Consider the following 22,045-nt stretch of genomic DNA (forward strand, 5'->3'; position numbering starts at 1 on the left):
TACGAAAGCGCCGCCAGCGAAAACCGAAAAAGATGTCCATTATTTCGGGAACCATTCCATCTCTGGAAAGCCCCGAAATCAACGTTGATCAGCAAGTTCAAAACGTTACAGTTAATTCCGTATTTCCTTTGATTTTATCCACATCCACCACATCCAGTGAAAACCCTTTGAAAAGTGCCATCCCGACACTACCGATCCTTTGTTTGGCTATGAAGGCCGATTTCCCGCCGTACGGATGCCGCACATCAAAGGCGCCGACCAGTGGAATTCCCCAACCCAATGCCGCGCCAATCGCATGCGAGCACAGAGAGGCTAACCAGTATAAAACACTCAATGCACATTGCATTTACCGTCCAGTGATGCAGTCAGCAGTTAGTAGTCCAGCAGTTAACAAGAGTGTGTATTCCGAATTGCCACCGGACATTTCCCGAACTTTACCGTATCCTCACCTGATTACGCCGATATCAGCCAATCCGCTGATCATGGATCGCCAACCAAAGCGTTTTGCACCCGATTATGGCGGCGAAGAAGGCGAATACAACCTTTCTTACGGACAGCCATCCCGCAGTGATCACCAGGCGGCGGCCGCCAGAAATGCATCCCGCTGGGAGTTTCTTCGTCCGACTACTGCCTACGGGGATATTGACGGTGACATCATGCCGTCCTTCTCGCCCACGCGCCACCGACCGATCCTTGCTCCAACCCCACCTGCAGGCTCTTCGCGGACCTGTTTCTGTTGTGGACAGACAGGGCATGTGCAGGCCAAATGTCCCAAGAATCCGGTAGTGCAATTAGCGGCAGAACTGTCGGAGCTCAAGCGCAAGGTTAGTGTCAAAGCGCGCCCGTGTGCCTCGAGCGCTGACAACGAAACATTTGCCCGCCGCCTTACCGACATCCACGGCCTTATGGAACAGTACCATGCCGACGTCATGCAGGCCATACAGCCCAAGACGCCAGCGGAAGGATACCGTTTTGGCCTCGGAGACCAGGTGGTGCTGAACATGTCCGACGTGTACTCCAAACCCCGCCCGGGACGCCGGTTCATCGTTATCGACCGCGGATTTACAGGCAGTCCAGATGAGCAGCCCACCTACACCTTGGCGGACATCATGGGCGTCGGGAAGAAAATTACAGTGTCTGAAGACCGCCTCACACCATACGCCGATTTCCTGGAGGCTCCCGGAGTCCGTCCGGGAAAGCGCAACACCATGGGGATGGGTGACATCGTGGAAGTCGTCCATCAGGAGGGCTATTTCCAGGTGGTCTCCATCAACGACGGGCCACCTTTAGCTGAATGTGAGTATGCACGGGTTCAGCGTGTGCGTCTCACAGATGGGTTTGTTCATACCGTGACCTCCCAGCAGCCGTTTGCCATACACCAACAGAGTGCCCGCGTCCGTCACGCAGCATCAACGGTCCGCCGTGTTGCCCCCGGACATGCGCCAACTAAAGGGCGGAAGCGCGCCAGACGACCGGCCGAGATGCCGCCTCCGGAGGAACCTGAGATGGGACACGCAGATGTGCCCCGCGGTTCCGGACATGAAAGCTCCCCGGAGATTTTGTGAGAAAAGAGCGCGGACACCGCCCCACGAAGAGGACATCATCTCGGGTAATTTTGCATTTATTTCCGGCATTTCTCCAGTTAACCACTTTTTGCCGCATTTGATTCTTGCATATATGCTTATTTTTCGCTTAATGTGTTACAGTACTATAATAATCGTGTACCGCATAAAGGTACTTGTGTTTTTCTTGTTCTCTCTTTTTTGAACGGGGTTCCGTGCAGTCAGAGCCGACTGCTCCCCGCATCTCCACCATGTGAGAGTAGACGACGCATAGGATGTGATTCCCTGTTCTGTTTCTCCTCATCGGCATATCCGATCGAGTTGAGTGTGTTTTTTCGATTATGATATCATTCGGATATTATTCTCCTGATTTTTTCCCTGACTTTTACGATTTTCCTGCGCATTACCATTCGCGCAGATTTGTGCCTTCCGATGATGTTTTTGTATACGAATAAAACCGCAGTTTTATTCCCGTTTGTCTTTTCCGTCTGATCTTCCCATTACGGGACCGTTATACACGCCACCACGTGTAACACTGGCTTTTGTTTTCTTCGAAACCGGGGCTAATTCGATCAAGGGAATTGGATTTTTTAGGCATTTAAAAATCGAACATTTGAACAGCAATCAGGCGATTCAAATTCAACATGTTTGCAAATAAAATAATTACAAATTTATTGTAGTACATACTTAACACTTTAATTAACTACATCCGTAACAGCCATGACGGCCTTTGCTAAGAAAATTATGTTTGGACAAACGGGTAGGCCGATTTCGACGCGGTAAAGTGCGCCAGAATCGTCGCAACGACTCCGGTGATGTTGCGCTATTGCCGAACCGATGCGCCTCGAGGGGAAAGCAGGTGCCTCAAAAAACAAATTGTTGCCATGGGCCTGTCAGCCTCGGCTTCAGACATCGATCCCATCTGGTTAAAGCAAAGTACTGTAAACAACGTTTACTGCTTATTATTTCCGGGTGTGAAGTACAGGACGCACCTCGGCCACCGGCCTCCATGCGTAAAAAGCCAAAGTTTTTATCCGGAATACCTCGACAAATTTTAATAATGTATGCGTCCGACGCCGTAATATCACACAACTGGGTACGGATGTAGTCCTCCGTAAACTGGTTAACTACATTCGTAACAACAGTGACGGCATAAGGTAAAAAAACCTATGTTTGAGAGAACGGGTAGGCCGATTTCAACGCGGTCAAGTGCGCCGGAACCGCTGCAACGACGCGGTGGATGTTACGCTATTACCGAGTCGATGTGCCTCGAGGGGAAGAAAGGGGACCGGAAAAGAAAGTTGTAACCATGGGCCTCCATAGACTACATGGACAAGTTGATCCCATGTGCGTAAATTACACGACACGCCTCGGCCACCGGCCTCGATGCGAACAAAAATATAAATTGCTCAAAAAGCCGACGCCGATAAACTGGTTACGGATGTAGTCCTCCGTAAACTGGTTAACTACATCCGTAACATCTTATACACGAGTATGCTTTGTTCCGCATGATTGGCCGAACGGCTGGGCCGATTTTCACGCAGAAAAGTGCGTTAGAATCGTCGCAACGACGCCGTTAATGTTACGCTATTGCTTAATCGATGCGCCCCAACGGGTACACAGAGGCCCCCAAAAAGAAATTGTTGCCATGGGCCCCCATAGACGGACGTGGGCTATTCATTTGTACAGTCGCAGCGACAGAGGCAGCCCGCGGCCTTCGGCATCTCTTCGGCAAACAAAGTAAAAAATCGCAAAGCCAGGCCAAAATAATAATATTAATCAAGCGGGTGAATAATAGTGATTAGCGCAATCTGTATTTTTTTCTTTGTTTCTTAGCTTTCTTAGGGTTCTTAAGTTTCTTAGGTTTCTTAGATTTCTTAGATTCTTTCGTTTCTTAGCCTTTCTTAGGCTTCTTAGATTTCCTAAATTTCTTAACTTTTCTTGGGTTGCTTATGTTTCTTACGTTTTTAAGGTTTCTTACAATTCTTACGCTTATAAAAATTTTTGAGTACAAAAAATTCTTATGTTTCTTTAAATAAAAATTTTCGAAACTAATGTGAGCCACGACAATACGTACGGATGTAGATCCCGTAAACTGGTTATATGAATACTAACTAAGTAACAAGGGTCCTCGACACTTTGCCGATGGAGCGAATGATCTCCCGTTCCACACATCCAATCTGCACGCTCTAAAGTGCTACAGAATCCTCTCAGTGTCGAGAGTGTTCCTGCATCATCAGTTTTCTGGAAAGGCCAATCCCCACAGTCCAGTGGTCACTCAAAAGCTTGTTACCATGGTGGCCATTAGCTTAACATGGGCTTTTTGTAAATCCCCAGATAGCAAAATAACAGGCTGCTCACGCCTGCTTATTTTGTTCGTACCTTAATGTAATAAACATCGTGCCAATCAGCTCAAACAGCAGTTATTTATTACATATGCAATCAATTTTTTTACATGCTCAAAATCCTAAGACATTATTCATCCGTGCTGGGCTTGTAAATGTTCTAAGCAACTGGCATTGCTATTATTCTCAAGGTCACCTTGAAAGCTTTACTGAAGCCAGTTCTGCCGAAACCGGCATCGGTGGGACGGGTTCAAATAATTTATTTAAGAAATAAAATGCCTGTGACACAGTTTCTGAACATGCTGAATCTAATGGCGTTTACAGTTTTTTTTATTAGGTTCTGGTTTTTCCGATCTCGATGCCTCAGCTTTTTTTGTAGTTATATTATAGATCTAGTTCCTTGATAGTTCCTTGATAGTAATCGTGTTTATGTCGCTACGTTGAGGACTCAGATCATGCAATACGGACATATCTTCGTACGTCAGTGCGGAAGTTTCCACAACCTGTACCACGATAAAAAATGTTGACATTTCGACACTTTAAATACGTTGATTACATCCTAGCAGGGCAAACGCACCACCGGTGCATACCACTGCAGACTTCGGCCAGACTGATAGCCAGACGCTTTAGAGACGAAGAAAAAATATTCTAATGTAAAGAGATGCTTTCTAACGCCATGCTCAGGATTTAAAATGTTTGTCAGGTTGCGATAGAGAAGAAAAATTCGAGTCGTTGTCAACATGGATCCTCTCGCTTACGCTCGGATAGGATTGTGTGCATCGGGTCAACTCTGACGGCTGATGCTTGCAGTGGCGATAGTGGAGGACCACTGGCATGCTTTGATCCTAGAGAACATCGCTTTTATTTGGCCGGAGCCACTAGTTACGGGTTTGGAACGCCGCCCAACAAGTGCGCGTCAGGTGAACTGGCTCGTTACACCGATGTGCCGGCATATGTGGACTGGATTGCCAATGTGACGCAGACGGAAGTGGTTACCTAAATGTCTACTGTCCTTCGATGAGCCCAATACTAAACTATCTGTAATACCTACCTTACCATGTAGCTATGGACAACACCCCTAACCAATGCATTTCTTAGAAAATTACTCATCGTGTGCAGTTAGAATTCGTTTCATGTCTTACGTACTTCTCATTATTTAAATGTTTTAATTTATCTCCCTTCAATAAGGAGATGAAATAACAGGTTGTACTTTAAACAATGAGAACAAAGAATTTTTGAGTAATACACCCGACTGTTCGAATTTTGGCCTTTAACTAACGTTTAGCTAACGTACTTTTTACCAACTGTTTTACTCGGGACAAAAACCTTGAAATATTGTTGCTTAATTTGTTTTTGCCAAGTAATGTATTTTGTTCCGCGTGCTGATAAATTCTCAAAGACCTTAAGGACGCTTTTACAGTTCAGTTTAATCATTCTTCAGAAAAGCAAAAATACATGTGCACTATAATAGTTACCGGTAGCTGCCAAGCGTCTTACAAACAAACAAATTTTCTAACAATTGTAGTTAAGTACACGGCGCTAGTTGCATATACAGTGAAACCTCCAAGATACGTACACCTCCGTTCAAAAAATTTCGTACGTAACTTAGAGGTGTACGTAACATAGAATCGGCGCCCCCCCAGCCCCCCTGGGGGGACGACTATATAATAAGGGCACTGCCCCACCGCGGCATCCTCAGTATACTGCATTCAACTGCACGCAGTGTCTAAAATGTATATAATGCTGCATTAGTTCACACATGTATATCTATATAATGCTGCATTAGTTCCTTTTACAACATAATATAAGCAGGCGGAAAAGTTTCTCCCACGCATTTCAAACCGAAAACATTGTCCTAATCGCTTCGGAACAGAAGGCAACATACAATACTGAGCTAGCTTTTTTGAATTTTCACAATTTTCCCATCAGATATTTTAAAAAATCCAGTGCTGACTCACCGGTGTACGTATATTCGAGGTGCTTGCGTACAGTTCAATGCTTAGGCGGTACAGGGAAAAAGTGTACGTGTACGCATCGTAGAGGTGTACGTCACGTAGAGGTTCCCCCCTGTACTGTAGTCTACGGAGAATTCCGGTACAGAATTTTTTGTACTTAAGTGGGAGGTGTACGTATCTTGGGAGTGTACGTACGAGGAGGTTTTACTGTATAAGCACAGCTAAAAGATTAAAAGTTTATTTTCTGCCGCAATGAAAGCAATTTATTTTTCTAAGAAATAATTGATAATTAATTATGCAAGCCCGTATAAATTTAATTTTAATATGTGGTGCAGTTGCAGCTAGGTCAATAGGCCGACGGACTCATCACTGCTCTGACCAGTACGCACTTTTGTGCAGGGTAAAAATCAACGCAACAACGCAACGCAAAATCAACGCAACGGTTCGCGCACTGCAGGCTTTGAAGGTATCAATATCAGCGAGCAGTCAAGATGCAGGGTGACCAACACCATCACCAGCTGTAATCCACACTCAGGAAGCTACTGAAACAGCAGTTTACAATGATCGAACTATTACTTTTGTGACTGTTGTTATTATAATCAGCATAACATTACGTCGCACCAGAAAGCCTCCATGATAATGTTTGTCGTTGGTCGTACGATCCCATCTGTGGAAACAATAGGTAAACCGCGCGGTCAATGAGATCGTTTATTGACTTGTCAGCCTGAACACACACATAAACTCACACGGAATCCGTTATGTTGACCAAGGTCAGAGCTCGAGTGAGCTTGCGTAATAATCAAATCACATATGCAAACGGCGAAGAATTATGCGCTAACAAAGTGGCTCAAGTATGTCCTTGCCAGCCGCCAATCGACAATGCTCACAACGCCACTGATGCAGTTCATTTTTTCATTCAATTAAGTGCAACTGATTTTTATTTCTCTCGATCGCAGTAATTATTTACATCTGCCGGAATTGTAATGGCTGAGACGTCCATGATTGACCTTTCTTTAAATTTGCATTTAGTAATGTGACTACTAGCAGAAACAAATTTCATCGCTTCGATCTGCTATCCAGCTTACCAATAGAAGACTTTGTTTTTCGTTATCACCAAAAAATGACCGCAAGTGCAATGCCGGACAATGATACTACAACGTCTACACCGCTTCCAGTGCAACCTCCAGAATCCACTGTCTATGTATTTTATGCACCTTTCCTGGAATTTGGCTTCAGTCCCACGGTTGTATTGCAGCAATTCACGTTGCACACAGTAGCGCAATTTTACGGAGCGCTGGGAGCTGTTGCCGGCATTGCATTTTTATTCCAGTTGATCAGTGCATTCAAAGATAGGTTGCATACTCGCTATATGCAAATTCAGCGGCTACGCACCGCTACCGATGTAGATTCCGGAGAAGATGAAGATAACTGTGACGGGTGCGTAGCAAGATGCCGGTAAACACAAATATTATGAGTTCATGACCTAAAAGCCTATGATCCCTTGGCTGATACAGAAGCTGTATAAATAATAATATTATGCAATGTTTTAGGTGTTCCTGCATGTTATTCCTGTTTTTGACGGGACTCCATTTAGCCCAAACAGTATGCGGATTTTTCATCATTCTTATAGCAGCCTCTTTCAATGGTAAATGGCAATTATGAAGTACAGTCGCAAAACTTAGATTAAAATTTACGTGGTTTTTGCGTATTTACGTACACGTCTCTGTGTATTTACGTTATAATTTTACAAGCTTCTACAAGCCCGCCAATTTACGACTGAATGAATAGGTGCGTACGGTCACTTAATGGATAGTCCTCCTTACCTTAATTTTGTACCCAAACAGGTTGGTTAATTGGCGCCATGATTGGAGGATCTGCTTTAGGATATTTAATGGGAATGTGGAAATGCTGCTGCGATCACGTAATGATGGATCTGAAGGTCCCTTAAATAGGTGGATGTCGACAATATTTATTTTAGTGTGTGTGGTGTATGCACGGGTAGTTGGGGTACCTAATCTGTGGCAGCGTAGGGCTCAGCCAGTTCTAGCATGGTCCTTATTACGAGCAGTTTGTTTTAGCTTTAATCTATTTGCACGCACTAAAGCTTTCACCATGCAACGTCGCAAGTTTATATAATTAAAAACATTTCACACTCAGAGGAAAACATAAATAAAGAAATCCTTGTTATATTTTGGTTGTCAGTACACTGTATTTGTTTATTTGTTACCGAAAACCTGCTAAAAAGCAATCCTATGTCCTGGGAATTCAAATAAAGACCCCGTTTTAGACGGTACTTCCGTATCGTGCAATACAATCCGCCATCGGTATTAGATAGGTCACTAGCAAGAGTACAGCAACACTCCATCCGGCTGGTAAGGTACGGTACGAAGATGAGGATTGGTTTTTTTGTGTGTTGGGACTGACATCCGTGGCAACGGTACGTAGGATATCGGCATGATTGCAGAGCGTCGAATTGCAAGTGCATGAGCTGCCTTCAAACAAAACCGTGCTGTTTCCCACATCGTTTTGCTTAGGAGATTTCTCTGCGGAAATTGCGAGCAAGCTGCAGCCATCTGCAGGATGATGGACTCCGTCGATTGTTATGTCGTGATGATGTATTGTCACTGAAACATGGCCCGCGTGCCCGCATCCGGCTACGGTGATTTTCGTTGCTAAACATTAAACACAAAATTAATCATCACTGCGTACAGTGCTGGCCCGATTTCATTCGATTTACAAGTTAGATAGTTATCTGGATTACAATAAAATTATGCGATCTGTAATTACTCGTACAAGCGGTACGTATACAATGTTCCGGAGGCGGAACAATAGTGCGCGTAAGAAAATGACAGATAATAAATAAATAAAGCAGATCTCGGCACTAGCATTTGAACCGACTGACAGAATTATACTGTAAAAAACATATTAAGCACACGTGGCACTAGTTTTGATTAGCGCATTCCTACCATTTTCTTGGTCGATTTTTACCAATCCTTGAATAAAATGGCACCTGTCTCCGTGAAAGCTGCAGTCAATGGTATCGTTGCACTGCTGCTTTTCGTCGTCAACGATTTTACATTTGAAACAGCGGAACGACGTTGCGACCGGGAGGGCCATGCGAGCATTGCTGGAAATGTTTCCACCGTCCACCGCGGCCGCTTGAACAACTTCCGGTGCAGTACCATTGTTAACAATTACACTGGCAGCTTCCACATTGGCTGCAGGTTCCACCGGATTGTTGACAGCAGGAATCGAGGTAGCTGCGGCATCGGAAACCGGCGCTAGGGCTACTGTAGTTTGTTCCGTTAAAGAAGCGCATCCTGCGAAAGTTTAAAAATTACAAATTGGGTGTCATCGCAACCACATACACGAATACTGGAGCAGTTACAAAGGTTTGCTTATGTGTTGTATGGGTAGCATACGTCATGCGATAGTTTTATAGCGGTCATTTTGAAAGCGGTCGTGAATGTTGCCGGACTGTACACTAGTTAGCTGGGAGCAAATAATTACTGTAATGCATTTAACTCAAGAGGTGTCACAATATGCATTAGTTAACAACCACAGAAGTATATATATTTGCGCTAAAACTGATTATTTTGGTATTTCGAAATATAATAATTAATATATTTGTCGCTGCTCTTACCAATATTCTGAACATAAAGGAAAACCAGCAGAAGCGGGAAACTGGCTTTTAGCGGCATCGTAAATGAACGGGGAATTGTGCAACCTGTTCTATTTCTAACTACTTTAGCAATTTAACATCTGCAGATCAAACGGGAGCCGGTTAATTATAATGAAAGCTCTGGTCGGTACTCCGCTCTTTTCTGGTTCGACAGAAATTTGCAGTACTGTAAAACCCAGTAGACTAAACAACCGGTTCGCAACTCGGGAGGTTAATGATGTTAGTCGCATATAAATGCACCTTCCAAAAGCATAAAACGCTGCCTCACAGTAGTACTGGATACTTTGCTAAGGGAAACAACCATACTCATGCGTACGCGCAGATATCAGTCTCTCGATGATTCAAATGCCGGACTCTACCTATAACGGTCGGAAATAAAAGATAACAGATAAAAATTCCTCTTCGGATATGAGTGAGGTGAATGCAGTGTAAACCCAAATCGCAACGATGGTGCTAACTGTAACATCTATGGAGTCGTGAACAGACTCTTTAGTGGCAGGTGCTGGGCTGTGGTAACTATCGCGGCTGTTGTGCGATCACTGCAAATAATAGCCTGCAATTCCTGGACAAAAGTAAATTTGTTGGAGTCCAAAGGTTTGTTTGCCATTGCTGGCTGGCCATAAGAATGCCATGAAGGAAAAACTTGATCCACTTCGCTTGAAGTTATTAAACCGTCCTTGGTTGTATGGCAGAATGGGCGTGGGCGTTTGCAAATGTGCGAACTATCAGGGCGGATATAGGTACAAACAGGTACTGGTAACACCTACATACAATAATCCTGCCGCGGAATTATGCTTAATGAGTGAAAATCGTGTCGATAATGTAGCCAGTTACCACTAAACCTAATTGTTATAAACTAAACCTAAACAATGCATAATGTATATATATTATAAAATGCTATCAAGTGTAATGTATAATTATAAAGTTAGGTATATGCATGCGTATTGTACTTTGTACTTCTAACGATTTACTGCTATCAGTGCTATGAAACTCGTTAATGCAAAAAAATTTTGCTTTTGGATGTTCCCAGTTGAGTTTTTGGGTGAAGTTGAGGGGTGATCAATACGATATGAGTATTACAATTGATCTTGCTAATGTTAAGTGACTTAAAAGTACCGTAGGAAATCATGAACAGACTTGTAGTTAGCGAATCGCCGAATACAAAATAATCACTAGAAGTATAGCTACAGTTAACGATACTTGATTTTAGTCGTAACAGAATTAAGCAAATTCTACCCTAGTTGTATCGACAGAATTAACGGTAAACACAGATCGATGCTTAGCAGGTGTAAAGCTATATATACGAGTACCAGTGGCGTAACGAGCCTAATAATTTGGGGGCCATGGCCTACCCAAACGAAAAGTTATAGCATAGAGTCTATGGGAACGGCCTACCCCAAAGCCAACACTTGTGGCCCACCCCAAACCTTTGAGCTCGTTACGCCGCTGACGAGTACTAATCGTAAGCAGTCTTGCGTGCAGTAGGATGGCAGCATAATAGATAAGAAAATAAAGAAAATAAGAACAAGAAAGATACAAGCCCACAAGAAAAGCCTGTCTCCCGGGTAAATCTCTAGACCCTACTCTAGTTAAGCGTTTCTAGGCAAGGAAAAACAAGGTTGTGTTGATTTCAAACTCTTTACATGGATTTACATGGATCACCTGATTTTATGTGCTTTAAAAGCAATCACCTGAAGAAATGCCGACTATCATGCTCAGCAAGTGGAGAGGTACAGTAGTTTAATTTACCTACGAGTATTAAGGTTAATATTGGTATAATTAAGCGCAAGTGTCAGTCACACAGTGTGAAAGTTTCGCCACTCATATTTTAAATGTGCCAGACACCACGTCTTGTTAGCCATAAAAAAATAACAGTAAACGAACAATCCAATAAGCAAGCGTTGATATGTCGCCCTGACCTTCGTACATTCAATACTCGTATTAAGACGCAGTGGTCATACCTGCAGTAGAAACTACACTTCACTTCAAAAGCGACGACCTGATGTTCCGACACCCGAGGCGTTTCTCGCTTGCCTGACCTATACATGGTCAAGCACATACGATAAAATATTCGGATGGCGAAGTTGAATCTTTGTTTTGCGATGTACACCAAAAGGATTCTTCACTATCTGTAGTTTCGGTGTTTTATTTTATTCTAGCGGTTCCAAACAGCAAGAGATCCCCACAAGTAAGACAGCGACCTTAATTCCATAGTTTTTGGATGCTTTCAGTGGCCGTCTCATGAATGTTATGAAGTCGTGTTTCGTAGGAAGATTAACTTTAATTCGTGTTATAAAGTGCGTACTAGTCCGTATCGTGACATCACTTATATATTGTCAGTAACCCAGGTGTTAGAATTTGTAAAAATATTCTGTGAATAATTATTAGGAATGCCATCCATCGTAACGACGGAGAACGTCACAATTCAAGTACAGGAAAATGCTGTTGTTAAAGAAAATCCAGATAGAAGCAGTTTAAGACAGGAGAGCAGCGAATCCAAAAGCATCCGTCAAAGATTGCAGGAAGCTAAAGAGGCGATTTTTATGGGGCGACGCCGCAAGTGGAAAGTTCCGGCAGCTTAAATGAGGATTTTGTACTCGTATATGATGACTGTTATTTTCATGGTTAAGCTTGTACGATAAAGATTTTAAATATAGCACCGAAGTCGCATCGTAATTACAGCTTTGGGCAAAATGTGGGCAGTACTGGATACTGAGTACTGACAAAAGAGTACTCTACGTTAAAGTTAATGGAATCGACCTAGCTGATTGCTGGTTTGGAACTTGGATTAGCTATAAACTGACCGGTGACCATCAAAATTTAATAAAATTAATCCAAAACTGCAGCACTGAGTGCGACTGTTATGATTTAACTTTGTTACAGCTGACCGCTCTGTGTTTTGTACGTTTAGTATGAGCCTCCACGTTTTAATAAAAAATTCAAGAAGTATTCTCAATAAATCGCGAAAATGCATGCAAGGTACACATTCAATAATTAAGCAGTTTAGAGTATTATGCAATGTGCGATAGACACAACTAGTACAGTATGTGTACGTACTATAGTAAACATTAATTTATATACTTATATCTATAATAATAATTATTCTATATAGTATATATACGAGAACTATAATCTTACGGACTTTCTGATGTGACCACTACCGTACCGTACGTAAGTGAATGAGCGAATTTTTACTTTAACCATTCCGGTAACCACCAACCATAACTTGTTGACTTTCACAGAAAGAAATTTATTTGGCCAAACAGGCAGTAAGCAATCTCTGAAATAGATCAGAATTTTCTTTTCTTTTCGGAAAAGATGTTTAATGTTTTATTCGAGGTTGCGGCAGCTCATCCTAAATACTCAACAGAGCGAACTCAATCTCACCATCAGTAATGCATGTATGTGGGATGTATCCACCGAAACATAATTAACGAAATACCACCGAAACATTATGGAATACAGTTTATTCAGGCCTTAACCCTTAACCATCATTTGCTTGAAGAATGTACACATTTTATAAATTCAAAACTACGCGGTAATCCTGCAAACCGAAATTACTGTATGTACATCAGAGTAATTTTGCCGTGAGACATAATTCTGGGTATGTAATTATTATGCTACACATTATGTCTACACATTTTAGGCGTGTCTGGACTCTGGATACTCTGGACTTCGTACTTATTACTTATGCCATACGTTTTGTATCTATCTGTAGCTTTCTTGTGGTGCGTGCGAAGGACTTCTAGTTTTTCTTAAGTGATTAACAAATTCATGTATACGAGTACGAAGTCCAGAGTAACCAGAGTCCAGACACGCCTAAAAGTCGAAACCGCACGCTTTCTCGGCATGCCTGCTGCGTCTGATTGTTAGCCGAAGTTCTTGCAAATACTGATCCGATGTCGTTCTCTAAATAGCGCAGCTTCTACGGTGCTCCCTCATCGAAAACTGAATTTTGTTCATCACCTTTGACGTGCTGGATGATAAGTTTTACAATTCTGTTGGGAACTCCACGAGACTGTGGAGACAACGAAGTGTAGTCAATGCGGCTTAAACTGTTAGCGGTACAACGTGGATGATTCCAGTTTTCCGAATTTCAATAACTGACTGTTGCTTTATGGGCATGGTAACGTTATAATTATTAAGCTAATCTATCTCCATTCTTACTTCGGTGGAAATTCCATGCAGATTTGGCCAATGGCAGCGCCTTTACGCCGGAAAACTACAAATACCTTGCGTAATTTGGATGAGTCATTCATTCATTTATACAGAACGGCTCAGTAATAGGTGTGAACGTACGCTAGTAGACGATCGATTGGTTCACCTCATATGCCCTGCGTCTGTGAACGATCAATAGTACAGTCATTAGTACAGTTCCTTTTCTATGGTACAGTACTCGTAGTCTACTGTAGCAGTCATTTAAGGCTAAGCCAAGCCAAGCGAAGCCAAGGGAATTTTCCAGCACTGCATGTACGGTAGGCGGTATCACTAAAACATCAACAGTGAATCCCAGAGCGTATAAAAGCTTGGCTAGCAACCAGTTGCGGCATCACAGTGACCTGAATGAAATTCCAAGTTCATAAAGGAAGAAGTTTTTACACTATTTGAGGCAACTTAGTTACTTATATTGAATTTCCGGATTAAATCGTTCTGCAGAAATGACTGAACACGTTACGAAGGAGAAACACGTCGTCCACGCTGACGGAAGTGAAACCCACGAGGTTAAAAGCGAGATTAAGGTAAGCTCTTATTCTCTTCTCGGATTTTGATTTGTGCACACTAATTCGGTCGTTCGCGTTTAAATAAAGAAAATTCTGTACCTGTAATTGCACTATCGAAGATGAAGCATAATTTGAATTTTTTTGCCTTTTGGGGCAATGTGTGAAAATCAGTGTTATGAGCATCATAATTATGTACAATGTCGGCTGGTTGGGTGAGCCGTAGCCGTACCAATTATTGTATACAATTATTGTACTTCCATAATTTTCAGGATGCTCGCAGTCTGGGCCAAAAGATCGATGATGCAAAAGATGCTTTCAAGTCGGATCCCACCAAAATGCAACAAGTTACAAAAGTAAGTTTTGGGCTTTTGCTGCCTGAATTTCAATGATGGTTGAATAACAGGTTGACTCATTGTCCTCGTCGGCTCTAATAATACCGAAAGTAGTATTGAGTATTACGAGTATAAGTAATTGTACATGTAAATTTTGTTACATATATCAAGCACATTGGTGTCTTGAATACTGGTTTTACAAATTGCAAAATTTTGTAGGAAAAAGTTGAAATCAAGGACGGTAAAAGCACACACGAGGTGAAGACAGAAGTAAAAGACCCTCGATCACTCGGCGAAAAGCTGACCGATGCCAAAGACGCATTTGTGGGGAACAAATAATTTTGCCTGGTCGGTCATCCGATGTTTCCTTCACTCGTTGATCTGTCCTAATTTTTAGCCAAATGTTTTTAGTGTTATTTTTTATTGATAAGTGTGAGGTGCAGGAATTTTATTCTTCGATCTACACTGGAAGGTTAAGCTAAAACTTCGCATTTGATTTATTTTAACTAAAGTGAGAGAATGTACTCGTACATGAAGTTGGCTTGAAAGTCATTAAAAACTTGCTATAGATATCAATATTATCCGACGGTCTTTCCGGGTGTTTATGTTTATAACCTAGTATTAGGGAAATATTGTCAACAGGCATTCACGACTGTCAGACCATCCTTTCTTTCTTCTGGTTTGTAGCGACCATGGCGGCTCGCAGGATGCTATTGTAGTTTATAATAAAACTACAAAGTGAACACTACACAATAAACTCGAGCGTTAAATACCTACGTATTACTGATATTACTTACTTTCTTCTTTAAGTGATTTTTTGATATTCAGTAAGAAGTAGAACTGCTACTGTATGAGTACTCCATACTTAAGTAATCACTGAATAATGACAAGAATCATGATGGTCGAGACTCGACAATCGACATGTTCGATACTTTAGCTGGAACAATGAAATCATGACAACAGAGGCTACTCTGCGGTCAGCGCTGTCATCGGAGCACTGTGAGCACCTACGTACAACATCACCTCCTACGACGCCTACGACTCTGTCTCCACTTTTGCCACACAAAAAACTAATAAGTACAGTACTGTAATAGACTGGTAGTCACTTTAAAGTCAGTCAGTGTTACTAGTATTTGTGACATAAATTCTCCGGCCTTTTACTTGTTAGGTTCGTAACAGCCTCGCTTAAACCACGTGAGGTGACAGTTACCATAATTACTTTTCCACCTGTTTTGGTGATGCGTCTTTCGTAGACTTCGGCAGTTCGGAACAGTTTTTGCTAAGGTGTCTGCAATACTCTACATGTAAAGTTGGTTTAGGTTTTTGGACTTTTAAAAAGGAATCCTACGGGAGCCTGCTCCCTGCATTCAGTAAATGTGTCTGTAGAAGCTGCCGGTTCGATTTATAAATGTCGTCTTGGACGAGAACGAGTAAGGCGCAGCAGCGCATCCATAAAGAACGCGCACAGGTACTGTACCACGGTATATTGTGTTTTCATTTTTCATAAGCTCTTCGCACTCGTAATAAGAACTTTCGTTCTCTTTTTGTTTGCTCTGGCATTACATACTTATATAGCAGTGTTTCTGACCGTTTTTCTCTGTTTTCAGCCGGAATCTCGTCGGAAACTTGGATTTTTGGAGAAGAAAAAAGACTACAAGATCCGTGCGATGTGCGTCCAGAACTCCACAGATTTAGACTTTAGCATCAAATTAAGTGTGTATCTGGCCATTTTCCTGGTCACAAGCTTAGATACAAATGTAGCATTGTTTATATATCCGTAGCTTTATGACCAGGAGCTTGGATATATGAAGTATACGGCCCGCATAAGAAGAACAGCAATAAATGTTTGATAAATTCATTAAATTGAAATTCGGGTTTTTTTCAGAGACCATGAGAAGAAAGACAGAACCATTAGATCGCTTAGGCAGAAGGCTTTGGATAAAAATCCTGATGAATTTTATTTTCACATGCATAATTCGAAATTAGTGGTAAGTAGGTCGTTGTTGCCGCAGTTACATTAATTGTATCAGAAGACAGTATGTTTTTGATTCCTGAAGTCTTTCCTGGGCTAGGATGGAAAACACATTGAAAAGGAGAAGGAAGAGGAAGCCACAGATGCCCAGAAGATGCTGATGAAAAGCCAGGATCTGGCGTACGTCAGATCGAAGCGGATATCCGAAATGAAGGCAAGTGCAGAGTACCGATCTTCAAAAATCAAAATATTCAGCTGACTATGCTCGCAAGTCCAGCAGGAGCGGCAGACTTTGTGGTTGCTTTAACGCTGCCATGTGCACTGTTAATTCTGGCTGCGTATACTTTATAAACGGGATGAATGACACAAGCGGATGTTGTAAAATGTAGTATGCAATAATTTTTCCCGTGGTTCTCCCGGTTTATTTATTTGACACTTGCGTTTTATAGAAAATCGAGGCATTGAAGGCGTCCTTAGCAGGAACATTTATCGGGGGCAACACAAAGCACACATTTTTCGTCGATTCGGAGGGCGATAAAAATGTTGTAAAAGAACGTTTGAGCAGGAGTCATATTGCAGAAGAAGCGGATAATTCTGTGGAGCTGACTGCTGATCCTGTAAGTTAGAGTTGACAAAAAAATTGAAAATAATTACTCACTAGTCAGACATGATCAATTATTACCCAAATAATTGTTTTGAATGAATTTGTTTTCTGGACGGTTAAAAAATAGAGACGGGTAAACGATCTTGCATTGTGGTATATTTTTGTAGTTGATTGGAAAAGAAAGAAAAAAACTGCTGAAAGAACTAAGATTACGGGTGGACCGAGAAAAAGAGCTACGAACGACCGAAGAGAAACTTCAAACTCGGAGGAATTTACTGGTACGTTTGGCATTCTGATTTTGTCATATGCCACAAATTACAACACAGCAAAACATCATTTTGCGGCGCAATTACAGGAAAAGCGAAAACCGGTAAAAATTAAGGAAGGCACAAAAGATAGCCCAGCTGTGTACAAATGGACATTTCAACGCAAACGATGAAGTTCACACGCGAAGCTATCCCATGGATAGAAGAAATGTCTTTTAGCCAATCCACACTGCGATTCTATCTCTTTCTCCTAATGGGAAAATTAAAATTGATTTAAACCAAAGCGTAGCGTTAATTTATAGAACTGCTAAATTGTTCGTGCTTACCATCTGGGTTTAGCTCGGGCACCCATAAAGCCATATTTCTTTCGTTCTCTTATTCGTCTGTCATGAGTAAGAAGTCCAGCTGCAACAAGAAGATTTCAACTTTGGAAATTAATTCTTTAGTATTACTGGTAGTGACGCTGCAGAATATGTACTCCTACCTTGACGCATTAGTTCAATTTCTTCTTTGGTAGCAAAAGCTGCCAGACATTTGGACACGGCTTCCCGGATCGCAGAAGCCTGCGCAGCTTCTCCCGTTGCGCCAAACTTCACGCTTACTTTTAGATCAAATTTGTACATCTGGTTGAGGAATTGAAAAGGAAACATAACAGCTAATCTAAAATAAATAAATACGAGATAAACAAATGTGTAAATTTTAAAATGGTACAAAATGCAAAGCTCTAGCACACTAAAGTGAAAGTTGTGGGACAATATACATATACGAAACCGAAGTTACATAGTACAAGACTAACAAATAATGTTTGAAATAAATTCAAAGCCGAACCTGTTTTGAGCACGAGGAAAGTACAATATGTCGTATCCATTCACATCGATTTTTCCGGTTCCTTCCTTTATTTGCACCCAACAGTGGACTGTTTTCCGGTGACCTGTACAAAATATTTGAAGTCTGAGTAAAGTTACTGTATCCAATCTTCGGAAGGCGGAAAACGTAAAAAAAAACCAAAACGCGGAAAAGGGTCCGAAATTGATTTTACCATATGCTTCCGCATATTTTCTTCCATCTTCGTCCACTTTGACCTACAATAAATCACAATTTACCCACATCACTGTAATTTGTAACGTATTTGTATGTTGGAGTATACGGTAATTACGAATTCTACTAGATTGCAGTTATTCTTTATCGTAAGTTCTGTTCTTGTAATCACCTGAGGGATTTCGAGATTTATCGTCACCGGTATCAAACTTCGACGAAACTTCATAACGAATTCCTGCACGCGAAATGCGTAGGGATGCTGCAGCAAGCGATCCATGAGCATAATAAACCTTCGATACTGCCGAAAAAAGAACACAGTAACAGTATTAAAGCTCCAGTACCAAAAAGGGAAAAGCTATACTGACGTGGTGGTCATCGATCTTTTCAAGGAACATTTCGGCTAGCTCTTCTTTTGGGACCCACTCCGTCCCGGCCAGCTCACTGCAATACCATGTAATAACCTGATGTGATCGAAACCACAAAGTTTTGTTGAAAGAAACTGTCTCACATCGTCTGCTCAATGGGAGATTTTCCTTTCCGTACGCGATCATCCTCCTCTTTGTTCAACTGTTCTATCCACTCAGAAATATCCTACAAACAGTTTATGGCTCGCACTCCACACATCCGCAAAACAAGATTGCAAAAACTATCTCACATGCATAGCCTGGTAATAATTCGGAAGGAGGGTGTAAAACAATGGATGAAAAGGACGACCATCAAGGCCAAATTGTGCCTCTGCAAAAAATCCAAAACAAATATCAAGTTACGATTTTAAAATAATACATATAATTCAGCGACACGAGGCACCTTTTTGTTGTGGGAATATTTCTTCTGGAGGCTGATGCGCATGAAACAGAAATCTCGCTATTATTACCGAAAGGTCACTAGAACATGAAAGTACCTTCATCACTGGACGAGATCCTTTGGCAGATAAATTCGACGGCAAAAGGTACGCTATTGCTCTCTAGAAAAATAAATCTGTATGTGTACAATATATGCATGGTACATGCTACTCACAATTTGACGTAAAATATCTATATGACGTGAACATAAACTGACGTAAACGCAAGTACAAAGCACTGATAGCACTAAGAGTGGCAGACGGACATCCATCAGCTGGAGCTCGCGATCTTACATCGACATCCTTCTGCGTGAATGTTTCGGGATCCTCTCCCATCATGTTGGCCAGATGTCGCTTCCCAATTTCGAATTCGTGAGTCTGTTGTTTCATAAACATGTCTAAACAAAACAAGTGCGGTCTGCAGTTACCCGGTGAAATCTATGTTTATCAACAACAAAATAACAAAATCAATCCACCAAACCGCCAATCAGAGCAAGGTAGAAACTTGTGGACATAACTTACTGTGTGCCTGCGCTCGCTCCAGGTAGGATCTCATAGCTTTACTGATTTTTACCCTTGAATCTGCAATGAATCGTAATAGCAGCTTATGGTTAGCTTTATGAAACATCTGCGCAGGCGCACAGACAGGACAAACAACACAATTCCTCTTCACTCACCTTGAGCTATCACAGTGCTCGGCACTTGTGCAGCGGATGAACTGTTCTCACTAGGCACCACGGTTGCCCCTCTGACATTCGACGCATGTCGCGGAATCGTCAATAAAACATCGCTCTAAGAAGCACACTCGATTAATTCAGCAACCCTCGCAGCGTATACGCTCGTTCTGTGTACCAGAGATTGGCCGCTTTGAGTTCTTGAACAAAGACGACTGGTGCGGCAGCAGAAGTTCAACATCTTGTGCTGCTTGTTCCTTGTCAGCTATAACAATCACCGGAGTTCCCAGTTCGCAGAAGATGCTGCAGGAGCAAAATCACCCGGGATTTCAATTACCCATACCAGATGGAAACCGGCTAGCAACAATCAATAACAACTAAAGCTGTTACAATAAAAGCAATAAAGTACGTTCAAAAATCAAAAATAACTAGAAGTGCTGTCTGTACACAATGATCAAGAATCCTACTATAGTCGCCGTTCGAAGAAGTCAAAAAGATTTTTGATAGACTACAAGGCGAGTGGGGTGCACCCTCATATGTACTGCTGGCAGGAAAGTTTTCACCCCCTGAAATTCGTGCTCGTTTCAGCACGCCTTAAACCTCGCTCGGAAAATTCAAAGAACGAGTCAAACAGTTTTATTTACGTTTTAACTTTTTTGCGGTTTGAATTGTTTGGTTCTTATTTGTTTCGGAGAAAAGGTAGGTCACAAGTTAGGTAGTTGTGTGCTGTCAGCCTGTCACTGTGGATAATAGTAATACGACCACCTGCGCCCAACGCAACGAAAAACGCTAGACTGTAGTTGCTCGCGCGAAGTGGAAGGTCAATTTGTTTGGTTGCCACTTGCCAGTTTTTTTGCTTGGTGGTTTGATGAGAATGCGCTATCTTCCGGAAATATTGCGCTGCATTTGTATTGCCAGTGTTTTAACTGGAGTGATCCCGCTGGACAGGTTGGATGAAAATGACAATCCTAAACCAGCGAAAAAGAAGTCTATACTAGATTATAATGACGTTGATATGGAGCGAATCTACGAACAGTGGGAGGTGAGTACCTAGCAAAAAGTTACCGTAACTCCGTAAGTGACTGGAAAGTTAATAGGAATCGTAAATTAGTGGGTGATTTAAAATTCTGTAAGAAGTAGAAAGTGAAGATGAAGAAATAATACCATGGACAAGTTAATCCGAATTTTGTGCTGCCAGAAAGACGAAGAGCCTTTGGAACCGGATGAACTGCCTGAACATCTGCGGCCGTCGCCTAAGATTGATTTAAGCAAGCTCGATACCAGTGATCCAGAAAGCATTATCAAGATGACTAAGAAGGGCAAAACTCTGATGATGTTTGTGACAGTTAGCGGAAATCCGGATAAGAGTGAGCTGGAAAGAATCACGGGACTGTGGCATACCAGTCTGTTTAATATGCACATTGAATCTCAGAGGTTTGCAGCGATTACGACTATTAATGATATTATTAATTATATGCGCTGTATACTTCTTGTTCTTTCCAGAAGTGACGGCAGATTATTCTGACGGCTATTTCTTTTCGTTTGATGTAGATTTGTTGTCGACGCAAGCAGAGCGATTTTCATGTTCAAAGATGGAGCGCAAGCATGGGAGGCTAAAGATTTCCTCGTTGAGCAGGACCAGTGCAAAGAAGTGGTTATCGAGAACAAAAGCTATCCAGGAAAGCATTTTGAAACAGACAACACAAAGGATGAGTTATAGATAATAGTAGTGTGACTTTTTGACTGTGTTTATTGGTAAGCATTTTGGGCTCATGATAACGCTCATCCAAATCTTCCATGTGCCAATTGGATGCGCTTGTGTCCGGTGCATTCGTGTTGGTGACCAAGATGAATGGTTGTTAATTGATTTTAATTGTTGTAACTCGCCATCGAGCTGTTTGTTGGTATTATTATTTCTTGTTGCTTCACACTTGTTTTGACTTGAAATTTTTATTTAGAGCGACGGTGAATACTCTTCTTTCCGGTGATCTGATTAAACTCATTGGTCTTTGTGTGGGATTTTTTCTCGGTTAGAGCTAGAACACGGCATTTT

At 41.9% G+C, this 22,045-nt stretch overlaps 7 protein-coding genes and 1 long non-coding RNA gene across 10 annotated transcripts; 5 read left to right on the forward strand and 3 right to left on the reverse strand.

The window, feature by feature from the left end:
* Positions 1-4,263: 4,263 nt before the first annotated feature.
* On the forward strand, positions 4,264-5,206 carry LOC129584477 (spermosin-like). Its single transcript, XM_055476647.1, has 2 exons — positions 4,264-4,383; positions 4,611-5,206. Exons 1-2 carry the CDS (start codon positions 4,363-4,365, stop codon positions 4,905-4,907), a joined length of 318 nt encoding a protein of 105 aa, XP_055332622.1. The 5' UTR covers positions 4,264-4,362; the 3' UTR covers positions 4,908-5,206.
* Positions 5,207-5,859: 653 nt separating this feature from the next.
* On the forward strand, positions 5,860-8,507 carry LOC129584485 (uncharacterized). Of its 2 annotated transcripts, none has more exons than XM_055476654.1 (3): positions 5,860-7,317; positions 7,413-7,507; positions 7,707-8,507. In XM_055476654.1, exons 1-3 carry the CDS (start codon positions 6,983-6,985, stop codon positions 7,808-7,810), a joined length of 534 nt encoding a protein of 177 aa, XP_055332629.1. In that variant the 5' UTR covers positions 5,860-6,982; the 3' UTR covers positions 7,811-8,507. The 2 variants fall into 2 exon arrangements, with proteins under 2 accessions (XP_055332629.1, XP_055332630.1); XM_055476655.1 differs by having other exon boundaries at positions 5,860-7,299; positions 7,707-8,504.
* LOC129584484 (uncharacterized) lies at positions 7,921-10,115 on the reverse strand. The gene is made up of 3 exons (XM_055476653.1): positions 9,506-10,115; positions 8,829-9,182; positions 7,921-8,534 (listed from the first exon to the last, which is right to left on the reverse strand). The coding sequence occupies exons 1-3, from the start codon at positions 9,561-9,563 to the stop codon at positions 8,146-8,148; spliced, it is 801 nt and encodes a 266-aa protein (XP_055332628.1). The 5' UTR covers positions 9,564-10,115; the 3' UTR covers positions 7,921-8,145.
* A 3,237-nt stretch (positions 10,116-13,352) lies between these two features.
* LOC129584704 (uncharacterized) lies at positions 13,353-14,013 on the reverse strand. The gene is made up of 3 exons (XR_008689911.1): positions 13,844-14,013; positions 13,712-13,766; positions 13,353-13,562 (listed from the first exon to the last, which is right to left on the reverse strand). It is a non-coding gene; the product is annotated as an uncharacterized LOC129584704 (long non-coding RNA).
* Positions 14,014-14,073: 60 nt separating this feature from the next.
* Positions 14,074-15,167, forward strand: LOC129584703 (uncharacterized). Its single transcript, XM_055476997.1, has 3 exons — positions 14,074-14,283; positions 14,535-14,618; positions 14,817-15,167. Exons 1-3 carry the CDS (start codon positions 14,203-14,205, stop codon positions 14,934-14,936), a joined length of 285 nt encoding a protein of 94 aa, XP_055332972.1. The 5' UTR covers positions 14,074-14,202; the 3' UTR covers positions 14,937-15,167.
* A 562-nt stretch (positions 15,168-15,729) lies between these two features.
* LOC129584547 (probable U3 small nucleolar RNA-associated protein 11) lies at positions 15,730-17,885 on the forward strand. The gene is made up of 7 exons (XM_055476744.1): positions 15,730-16,065; positions 16,205-16,266; positions 16,483-16,585; positions 16,670-16,783; positions 17,019-17,186; positions 17,341-17,451; positions 17,529-17,885. Exons 1-7 carry the CDS (start codon positions 16,006-16,008, stop codon positions 17,610-17,612), a joined length of 702 nt encoding a protein of 233 aa, XP_055332719.1. The 5' UTR covers positions 15,730-16,005; the 3' UTR covers positions 17,613-17,885.
* LOC129584545 (28S ribosomal protein S9, mitochondrial-like) lies at positions 17,429-20,482 on the reverse strand. The gene is made up of 15 exons (XM_055476741.1): positions 20,171-20,482; positions 19,996-20,110; positions 19,841-19,900; positions 19,613-19,716; positions 19,379-19,441; positions 19,285-19,315; positions 19,133-19,212; positions 18,986-19,068; positions 18,843-18,918; positions 18,650-18,775; positions 18,479-18,521; positions 18,268-18,370; positions 17,924-18,099; positions 17,766-17,844; positions 17,429-17,689 (listed from the first exon to the last, which is right to left on the reverse strand). Exons 1-15 carry the CDS (start codon positions 20,231-20,233, stop codon positions 17,677-17,679), a joined length of 1,215 nt encoding a protein of 404 aa, XP_055332716.1. The 5' UTR covers positions 20,234-20,482; the 3' UTR covers positions 17,429-17,676.
* Positions 20,483-20,599: 117 nt separating this feature from the next.
* Positions 20,600-22,004, forward strand: LOC129584548 (LDLR chaperone boca-like). 2 transcript variants are annotated; one of them, XM_055476746.1, is made up of 4 exons: positions 20,600-20,691; positions 20,941-21,034; positions 21,191-21,426; positions 21,544-22,004. In XM_055476746.1, the coding sequence occupies exons 2-4, from the start codon at positions 21,008-21,010 to the stop codon at positions 21,710-21,712; spliced, it is 432 nt and encodes a 143-aa protein (XP_055332721.1). In that variant the 5' UTR covers positions 20,600-20,691; positions 20,941-21,007; the 3' UTR covers positions 21,713-22,004. The 2 variants fall into 2 exon arrangements, with proteins under 2 accessions (XP_055332721.1, XP_055332720.1); XM_055476745.1 differs by having other exon boundaries at positions 20,605-21,034.
* The last annotated feature ends 41 nt before the right edge of the window (positions 22,005-22,045 follow it).

Source organism: Paramacrobiotus metropolitanus, unplaced genomic scaffold, assembly GCF_019649055.1.
Source record: "Paramacrobiotus metropolitanus isolate TYO unplaced genomic scaffold, Prichtersi_v1.0 Parri_scaffold0000014, whole genome shotgun sequence".
Classification (NCBI taxonomy): Eukaryota; Metazoa; Tardigrada; class Eutardigrada; order Parachela; family Macrobiotidae; genus Paramacrobiotus; species Paramacrobiotus metropolitanus.